General features: G+C 55.9%; 2 protein-coding genes across 3 annotated transcripts; one reads left to right on the top strand and one right to left on the bottom strand.

Moving 5' to 3' along the window:
• Positions 1-65: 65 nt before the first annotated feature.
• NUDT17 (nudix (nucleoside diphosphate linked moiety X)-type motif 17) lies at positions 66-2,270 on the top strand (the record flags this gene model as incomplete). Its single annotated transcript, XM_014532329.1, has 5 exons — positions 66-176; positions 402-500; positions 707-843; positions 1,444-1,596; positions 1,688-2,270. Coding segments are annotated over 5 exons (615 nt in total), but the record flags the coding sequence as incomplete, so codon positions are not given.
• PIAS3 (protein inhibitor of activated STAT, 3) lies at positions 1,832-9,559 on the bottom strand. 2 transcript variants are annotated; one of them, XM_005884954.2, is made up of 14 exons: positions 8,895-9,559; positions 8,164-8,581; positions 7,948-8,032; positions 7,677-7,727; positions 7,399-7,489; positions 6,781-6,915; positions 6,502-6,607; positions 5,895-5,968; positions 5,601-5,761; positions 4,252-4,385; positions 4,003-4,171; positions 3,705-3,841; positions 3,474-3,511; positions 1,832-2,972 (listed from the first exon to the last, which is right to left on the bottom strand). In XM_005884954.2, the coding sequence occupies exons 1-14, from the start codon at positions 8,898-8,900 to the stop codon at positions 2,706-2,708; spliced, it is 1,872 nt and encodes a 623-aa protein (XP_005885016.1). In that variant the 5' UTR covers positions 8,901-9,559; the 3' UTR covers positions 1,832-2,705. The 2 variants fall into 2 exon arrangements, with proteins under 2 accessions (XP_005885016.1, XP_014387819.1); XM_014532333.1 differs by having other exon boundaries at positions 2,879-3,251.
• Positions 9,560-9,620: the final 61 nt, after the last annotated feature.

The following is a 9,620-nucleotide window of genomic DNA, read 5'->3' as shown; positions in this document are numbered from 1 at the left end:
TCTGGACCCCGCTGGGTGCGGCCGGGGGCGGGGCCCAGGCCTCGGAGGTCAGGCCTGGCGTCTGACCTGGCCTCTCTCTGCAGCTGCTGGACGCAGGCCTCCGAGAGCTTTGGGAAGAGAGTGGACTGCAGCTGCCCCAGGGCCAGTTCTCGTGGGTCCCCCTGGGGTTATGGGAGGTGAGACAGGGGCCTCTCTGTTTAACCTAGAACCCCCACGCCTCCACCCCACCAGAACCCAGGGAACAGCCATGCCTGCCTTTGGAGAGTGGGTCATCTGGAGTTCCCAAATCCGTGTTCCTCACCCGTGTCCCTCCTGCGCCATCTCTACCCTCCACTTCCTCAGCTATATTTTCAATCTCAAGAAGAGACAGGAAGTTCTCATTTTTGCCATTTTCTTCTTAGTCCGCCTACCCTCCTAGGCTGAGCTGGGGTCTCCCCAAATACCATCATATCGTTCTCTACCTGCTGGTGGTCTCCCAGGAGTCGCAGCAGCAGCTGCAGGTAGGACTGGTGGGGGAGGAAAGGTACCGGGCTCAGGAGGCCCAAGCAGGCTGGTCTCACTGTGACTAAGGTTGGGGGTTCAGGGGGTGTCAGGGGAAGCCTTCCTCCCGGCCCCAAGTTCCTCTCCATCCACCAGTGGGTGGTTGTGATCAGAACAGGCCTCCTGCCAGAGGCCACGATAAAGGGATCAACATGTCTGGCCCCAGGCCCGGATCCAACCAAACCCAAGTGAGGTGAGCGCCTTCCTATGGCTGGGCCCAGAGGTAGCAGCTGCAGTGGCCGCCTCCGAGGATGGGACAGAGGCACCCAGACCTCTCTCCCAGGACCTGCCACCCTCTGTTGTGTAAGTAAGAGCTGCTCCCTGACCCTCCCACACACCAACACATACACATTGAAAAAAAGCTGCTGTTTCCTGGGGGTGAGGGGGACTTGAGTGATGGGAGAGATTAGGGCAGGGGTCCTCAAACTACGGCCCGCGGGCCACATGCAATACAAATGTTGTATTTGTTCCCGTTTTGTTTTTTTACTTCAAAATAAGATATGTGCAGTGTGCATAGGAATTTGTTCATAGTTTTTTTTAAAACTATAGTCCGGCCCTCCAACGGTCTGAGGGACAGTGAACTGGCCCCCTGTTTAAAAAGTTTGAGGACCCCTGGATTAGGGGGTGAGTTGGTCAACTGATAATGAAGAGAACACAGATCAAAGACACCGTCCTTCGAAACGCCAAGGCTTCCTGCTCTGACGGGCCCTGAAGACCTGGGTTTGTGCCCCCTCTCCCATAGGGGCGCCATTTGACCTCCCTGAACCTGTTTCCTTTCTGTACAAGGAGGTACCCACCACCCACCCCTCTCCAGGGGTGGTTGGTGGGCCGGGGGGCGTTAGACGGCCTAACGGCTATGGAAGTGGCTAAGCCAGAGCTCACGCACGGGTTGTCGTTGTGCAGTGCCATGGAACTGGAGGAGGGAGGAGAAGTCCGACCTCTGGCCCTGCCCATGTCCACACTGCTGCAGATGACCCCGGCCACCGCAGAAGGCAAAGAGAGGGTCAGCACTGGAACCAAGTTTGCCCTCAGGCTCTGGCTGCAACACCTGGGCAGGTGAGGGAGGGTTCCCCAGTACTGGGCTGAAGGCACTAGAGCACGGGGTGGGGGCCGGGGAGGAAGAACAACTGCCCTTGGGAACCCTCAGGGTGACGCCCCTACCACGTGCAACTGGAGCTCCTGTGGACCCTGGGCCTGCAAAGGAAGAACAGAACGTGGACCCCCTCCCCCCAAACCAGGGACCTGGAAAACCAAGTGCATAATCCCCTCCCCAGCCCACCTCTATGACACAGAAGATTCACAACCTTTATTATGGGTAAGAACTTTGCTACAACTTTGGGAATAAAAAGTAAAATTACAACAGAGGTCCTAGGCCCTGGAGGAGCCTGAAAAAGGAGACTGGGGACAACACAAGGGTCCTCCCACCTCCCAGGAAAGGTGCAGAGTCAGCCAGACCTCACCACAGGCTGCGGGCCTTTGGAGGCTCCAGGCGCTGGGCTGGTCAGCGTGAGAAACACTGTGAACTTAAATATATAAATAGAGCCCCAGGCATCGGCCGGGCCCTGCTCCCAGACTCCTGGGGGTCAGGGCTAAGGCCTTGTCTCCGCCTCAGGGAGATACACTGGGAAGTAGGAGGCAGGGGAAGTCGTCTTTGGATGTATTTTGGTTTTCCTTGTTATGTACAAAAAAATCTACAACCCAAAATAGAGTTCTCTGTCCAAGTGTCTGTCTGTCTTAGTTCTCCACCTGTCTGTTTGGCCAAAGAGAACGGATGGACATGAACAGACAGTGGCTCTGGGGACGGAACTGAGCCATGGTTCGGGGACTGGGAAGAGAGGGCATAGAATTCAGCCCTTCCCGCAACTCCCACCCCATCCCATCTGCCTCCCACTGCCTTCGCTAACATACCCAAAGGAATATGCCAGCCATCTCAAGAACACTTCAAAAAGTAGGAAGGACCCAATGTCCTTTAAAAGAGGTTAAATATTAACCCTTTGGATGCCGGCCTTGTCAGGCAGAAATGAGGCCAAAAACTAGTGTCTGTGAAGGTCTTTCTTGCCTGTGGCCAACCCCCCCTCAGGGGCAGAGTGGCCAGGGCTCTGGACTCCACAGCATCCTTGCCCATCCTTGCTGGGAGACAGTGAAGGTTCCATAATCCAGGGGACTCAGTCCAGGGAAATGATGTCTGACCTGCAGCCAGTCAAAGAGGGACCTGGGGGCAGGGGTCCTCCGTGCCCCTCCCTCAAGGCCCCCCCAGGAGCCACAATGCTACTGACACGGCCAGGAGGGGGTGCTGGAGTGGTGCTGCGGTGAGAGTTCCCCAGTGCGGGGGCTAATGGGCCCAGGAAGTGGGAAGGGGTCCCTCGGTACTGGAAGAAATGGCCAAGGGCATCCTGCTCATCTAGCGAGGTGATGACGGAGGGGCCGTAGTGCTGGGGGAATCAAGGGCACAGTGTAAGGTTTTATCCGTTCTTTACCTGCCTCCCACCACTCATCTCGGAAACATCCTGGATAAAGCAACCCCGCTGGGTCCCGAGTTCTTCTCTGAGAAGCAGGGGAGCCTCTCTGATTCTTTCCCTACTTTCCCACACCCACCCTGACTCCCTGCCTTGTGGGGGTCTGAAGTGAGGAATGTCCGGAGGAGGCAGGCATGGAGCTCAGTGCACATGGGCACGGAGGGTGAGCCGGCGAGGGGCAGACTATACTGAAATCTGGAGAGAGAACAGCAATAGGGATCGAGGAAGACGTAGGTGAGAATCTGAGGAAGTACTAGGGGGGCCTCGGAGGGAAATAAACTGCCTGTTCCACCCCCTCTTCTCTCTCAGAGAAGCTGATTTAGGTTCACAGGGAAAGTGAGAGAGGGGGGTGCCCACTAGTGCCCAGAAAGGAAGTTTCAGGAACCTGAGATCTTCATAGGAGAAGGGATCACTTACCTGACTTTCAGTCTGAAGGAAAGAAAATAAATCTAAACCTGGGAAGAAAAAAATTAAAATCAACTTCCTGTCTGATCCCTTCTCCGCAAAAAAAAAAAAAAAAAAAAAAAAAGGAGTTCCCTGGATTGTGGCCCTTTGCAGAGACCCAGGAAGCTCTTTAAGGGAGCGGGTTTTGACCCGGTTCCGGGGAGGATGGAACAGTGAGGGGCCCCACTTGGTGGCGCGTCCTACCTTGGATGTCCGCCCCCAGGGGGAAGGCAGGTGGGTACTCGTGCAGTGGGAGACTGGACAGGAACTCGCCGCCCAGCGCCCCCATCGCAGGGCTCCGTAGCACCGACGACGCCGGCTGGTGACCAGATGCCAGGACCCTGTGAGGAGACAAGGAGCTGGGGCAGCCAGCGGACCCCCGATGCCCTCGCCCGGCTCGGCCCCCAGAGTCCCCTCTGCACCAGGCTTTGCCCCGTGACCAGAAAGCTCTCCGGACTTTTTCCTGTTCCTTCGGCAATAGGTTCAGACTATTTCCTCATACCCTTTGCTTCCAGGCAGAGCCGGGATGGCAGCTGAGGTGACAGGACAATGCTTCTTTGTCGGGGGCAGGTCCTCCTCATCTGATGAGCTTTCTATTGTCAGGTCAATAACTTCAACCTTCTTCTTATTCTCTGATGGATTGCCCTCTTGGACTGGGCTGTACTGGGGGCCTGTGGGTGACAAGGAGACTGTGTCTCAGAGAAGAGGCCATTCAAGACTTAGCTCAGCTGGGGGACAGGGGGTCACTCACCATCCAGCCCATACCCTGGCGGGGGGCAAACCTCAGATGCCTCCTTCTTGGGTTTCAATGGGCACCAGGATCCATCTTCCATGAACTGGATCTCATCACAGTCCGAACAGGAATTAAGAATCTCCATGAATAAACTGGGGGAGGGAGAGAAGGGAATTCATGGGACTGGGAGTTGGCAGGGACAACGGCCAGGAAATTCTGCTACTCATCTTCCTGAACCTCAGTTTCCGCATCTGTAAAACGGGGATATGATCCCCCCCACTGAGCTGAGTTGTTAGAACCAAGTACTGCATGTAAAAGAGCTTTACAAACAGTTTTTTGTGTTTTTTGTTTTGTTTTGTTTTGCAAACAGTTTTAAAACCATGTAAAAGAGCTTTACAAACAGTTTTTTGTGTTTTTGTTTTGTTTTGTTTTGTTTTGCAAACAGTTTTAAAACAAGTATCTTCTAAGCATCTATGACATGTAGTACCAGGGACAAAACAAGGAGCAGAGATAGGGAACTCCACGCATCACCTTGAAAAGGCCTGGGAGCATAAGAATCTCCATGAATAAACTGGGGGAGGGAGAGAAGGGAATTCATGGGACTGGGAGTTGGCAGGGACAACGGCCAGGAAATTCTGCTACTCATCTTCCTGAACCTCAGTTTCCGCATCTGTAAAACGGGGATATGATCCCCCCCACTGAGCTGAGTTGTTAGAACCAAGTACTGCATGTAAAAGAGCTTTACAAACAGTTTTTTGTGTTTTTTGTTTTGTTTTGTTTTGCAAACAGTTTTAAAACAGTATCTTCTAAGCATCTATGACATGTAGTACCAGGGACAAAACAAGGAGCAGAGATAGGGAACTCCACGCATCACCTTGAAAAGGGCCTGGGAGCAAGAACCGTGAAGCAGGTCTGGAAGGGGCCAGAGAACTCGCTAGGTCAGCATATCCAGGCCCTCAAAGAACTTTATTGCTGGGCTTGGTGAGAGGTCTGGTCGTTGTTGTAAGCGCTATAATAGCTTGCTACAGTGGCTCTGCCACTCACTAATAATGTAACTTTGGGCAAAATACTCCATCTCTCTAGGCCCCAGTTTCCTCTCTTGTAAGGATGGTACCTCTGTCACAGTTATTATGAGGACACAAGGAAACCGGTGTGCAGAGTGCTCAGCGCCATGCCTAGCATATAGTAAGTCCTCAATGTTGGGAATATGTAAGTAGATACTATAAAAGGGGATAGAGTACATATGTGTATGTATATGTATATACACACATAAACACATATCTGTACACGTGCATATATGTGAGAGCGAGAGTGAGTCCCAGTGGCTGTCCTAGGAAAGGACAAAACGGAAAGCAGAGTGGCCCTACCCATCAATGATAAGAGATTCATAGGGAGCCTTCTTGTCACACACAGGACACGTCCACGTTGGCTTCTTCTCATTCATCTGCAGATACAGGGCAGCATCGAAGCTCTGCAGGTGGGCGCAGGTGAGGGCACGACAAGGGACGGTCAAGCGCATCTTCCCGAGCTGCGGAGAGAGGAGTTCTCTGGTCAGAGCCCCACGCCCCAGAAAGCCTCACTCTAGTGGCCCCAGGCAGCCTCCTCTGAGTCCAGAGGTTTAAGCCAACCCTCCTCCCCCTTCTCTTCTCCCTGGTACCCACCGGGCACATGAGTGACACCCGGAGACTTGTGGTGGCCACCTCACTGTCCGGGTCAGCGGTCAGTTTCTCCTTGACTGAAACAAGAGTGAAGCCAGAGCCATGAGGCAAGCGAGGCTGGCGAGGAAGCCTGGCAGGTGGTGAGGCCGGTAGCAGATGGCGCTGGCTGAGAGGCCCCTGGGTAGCGAGCCTTTGGGGGCCAGCGGGCTGTCACCTGGGAGTGGTCTGAGATCGGATTATGAAGGCTATGTGGGTGAGTGTGTGGGTGGGGAGATCTCCCGATCCCTGAAGATGCTTAAATACAGCTGGTGACACTCTGGCAGAGATGACCTAGAGGGAACTGAAGCATCAGGAGAGGGTGAGAGTAGATGACCCCAAAGATCCTTTCCAGTGGGGAGAACCCATATTCCAGTGGAGTCAGAGTTAGGGAATGCAGGGGCGTCACGTGGTGCCTGGGAGGGGTCCGACTTCACCACTGATTGGTAAGGGGGTAAGGGGAGGTTGAGGTTAATGTGAGAAGTGAGGTAAATTGTCGTCAGAGGGGTCTGGGTTTGATTCAAAAGGCTAGAGGGCCGGGAAGACGTGGGAAGAGGGGCAGGGTGCTACTCACTCAGTGCCCGGGAGTGGTCTGGGTTCCGGATGCCCTTCGCTCTGAGTTTCTGTAGAAGGGTCCCTGCCGTCAGCTGCCTCACCAGGTACACAGACAAGGAGTAATTCTACTTGGAGGTGGGGAGACAGTTAGCCTCTGCTCTGCACACCACCCCCGACCCTTCGTCCCATGAGGACCAGGGACAGCGGAGAGACCCACAGAGAGGAAGAGGCTTCCCAAACATTCCTCCCCACTCCCTGCACTGCCGGCTTCTCCATCCTCCGACGCAGCCATGCTCACCCGTCCGAACTCAGATGACCAGTTCACCACGATGGTGTTGGGAACAGTGGCCGAGAGTCGAGCCAGGGGAGTGATGTTGATGGGGCGGCTGGGCCTCTTGGGCTCAGCCCCATTCTTGGTGGGAGGAAGGTAACCCTGGGGAAGGGAGAGACTGGTCAACACGTCCGGTCTCGGGTTCCTCACTCCCTGGAGGGAAGGCCAGCTCATTGACCCAGGAGATGGGGCCCCTCAGTGACAGGAGCACTATCACTGTGTATGGCGTTCATTCCTAGGTGACAGGAACCCGCTCACTGAGTTCTAGAGGAGGAAGAGCAGGGGTGCCCCATCTGGTCCAACTCTCGGCTCTAGAGTCATCACCTCTGAGAAGCCTTCCCTGAACATTTGGGTTGAACTAACATCACTCCTCTGGATTCTGACAGAACCCTTGTTCAGCCCTATCTTAGCACTCTCTGGATGATACTGATTCGACCAGTTAACTGAGTACCTATTGTGTGCCTTAACTGAGTACCTACTGTGTGCCAGGCATTGTGCTACGCATGTCTCTTTCATAACAGGTTTGCAGTGAACATTTAGGAACTGAAACAGAAGGGGTTGCTGCCAGAAGGGAAGAGCATTTACCGGCAGGGGGCACAGTTTCCCATTGACCTTGACAAAGAGGTTGGGGGGGAAATAATCCTCCTGGGGGCAGCTGGTCTCACAGAGACAGAACCTAGGACGAGATGAGAGAAAAGAATGGGGTTCAGTTTCTTGAGCAGAATCCCCAGCATAAAACAAGAGCCCAGGGCTGGCGGACGTGGCAGAGCAAGGATATCCCCTTGGCGTACCTGCCATACCCTCACTGCACTCCCACCCCCAAGGGGGCCCGGCCCGGCAGGGAGGGAGGGAGCTCGGCTCACCTTAGCTGCACCTGGATGGTATAATCGCATTTGGCTCCCGGCAGGACCTCTCTGTCACAGGGAGAGGAGGGAGAGGTATCAGGATGTGGCCCCAGAGGGCAGGGTGAATGGACGGAGACACAGAAAGTTAGGACCAGGGGACAGCAAAGAGCCATACAAGAGAATGAGAGACAAAGCAGGTTCAAGGGGATGGACAGGGAGAGCAGGGCCAAGAAGGAAGAGCAGAGGCCAGGCTAACCCTGGGGGAGGTGAGAGCTCTGAAGAGATGCACCTGGACGTGAGGATCTGCTGCACTTGCTGGGGTGTGAGCGCAAACGTGAAGTGCGCTTCCTCAAACCGCTGGCTAGAGGTGGACGCTGAGGACAAGAAGGGGCAGTTACTCCCACGCCCGAGCCCCGGCTGATGATTCCATGGGATTAAAACCTGGGAAAGGCTTGGGAAGAGGCACGGAGTCCAGGGAGAACTGAGGGACCACAGAGAGCCATACCGAGGGTGGTGGGCCGGATGAGCTCCCCGTAGACTTCATAGAAGGGCAATGGTTTCATGGTGACATCGGGGTGCACAGGCTGGGGCAGAGGGGGGTGCATGTCCACTTCACGCTTGGGGCCCAGCAAGGTGCCAGGGGCCAAGAGGGCCGGGGGGATGGGAGCTAGAGGACCAGAGGAGCCCACCGGAGGGGTCCCGGGGGGCAGAGAGAGAAGGGAGAGATCAGAGGGCCCCAGTGTCTTGCGGGGGAAGCGCCGGCGGTAAAGCTCTTTGATCTTCATCTGGACGCTGGGGGCACAGCTGGACTTGAGGAGGTGCAGGGCCTTGGCCAGGAGTTCGTGCTTCCGTCCACTCTTGTTCCGGCCAGCAAAGCCAAGGAGCACCTGCAGCTCAGACACCCGGAAACTCATCACCATGTGCTGTGGAGAACAGAGACGCTTGAGAATCCTGCCTTACAGAGGCCTCAGACACGGGCTCAGCTACCAGGGGGCAGTGCCTCTTTCCAGCGCTGATCCACAAGGTACTTTCGGCCTGTGGTTTACTGCCAGACAGCCAACCTGGCCAAAGGCACACCCTGGTTCCACTTTAGTAACCCTCTCCAGTCTACCTACCCAGGATCCTCAGAGCTTGAGCAACCCTAGCTGCCCACACCTGCAAGCTGACCAGGTGGGGGCAGGGGGCAGACAGCAAGCCAGCCTCTGGCACACCTCTGAGCCCACCACAGCCTCCTACCTCCATCCTGCCCGCAGCCTGGACTCTCCTTCAAGCTGTTTACTTCCTTTCCTGCTCTTTCTCAGACTCTCAAACCCCTCCCAGCCTCCAGGGCAGAGGACGGGAGACAGGGAAGAGAGGGAAGACGGGATTTCCTGGGGCCAGACAGCCCACAGGGGAGAAGGGCCAGGCGGCTGGAGGATTGGCTGGAGGATTGGGCCCCGTGGCCACACCTCCCCACACCTCCATCCACCTCCGCTGTTCTCCCCAAGCTTCCGAAGCTTCCTGGCCAGGGTTTTGAGGTCGGGTTCAATGCTCACAACTCCCCCAAATCCTTTCTCAGTGTCATTTACATAACCACCCCTCCCTCAGCCCTACTTCTCTGAGGGAAACGAGACCAAAACTGGGGGCGAGGTGGTTCAGCGAGAATGTCTAGGAGCCCCTGCCCTGGGCAGGCCTTGCTAGCCCTCCTCAACCCTCCCCGCACAGGAGGCCCATGGCTCCGGGCCCTCTGAGGACTGCGGGAGCACGCACTCCGCCACGGCTCTGCCCTCCTCCTTTCGTGGCCTCTGATTTCCCCGCGGGCTCCACAAGAACCTCCGTCTTCCCACCCGAGTTTCACACCCACTGGAGCAGGACCTGCCTGGGGGCACCGGATGCCTCTGCCAAGGGCCCTGCCCAAGGCTCGGGCCGCACGGCGCCCACCTCCCAGAGGAGCCTGCACCCCGGCCCCACGTCCGCCCCGAC

Source organism: Myotis brandtii, unplaced genomic scaffold (genome assembly GCF_000412655.1).
Source record: "Myotis brandtii unplaced genomic scaffold, ASM41265v1 scaffold882, whole genome shotgun sequence".
NCBI classification, from domain to species: domain Eukaryota; kingdom Metazoa; phylum Chordata; class Mammalia; order Chiroptera; family Vespertilionidae; genus Myotis; species Myotis brandtii.
The sequence above is the reverse complement of the archived record's forward strand: the minus strand, read 5'-3'. Positions and strand labels throughout refer to the sequence as shown.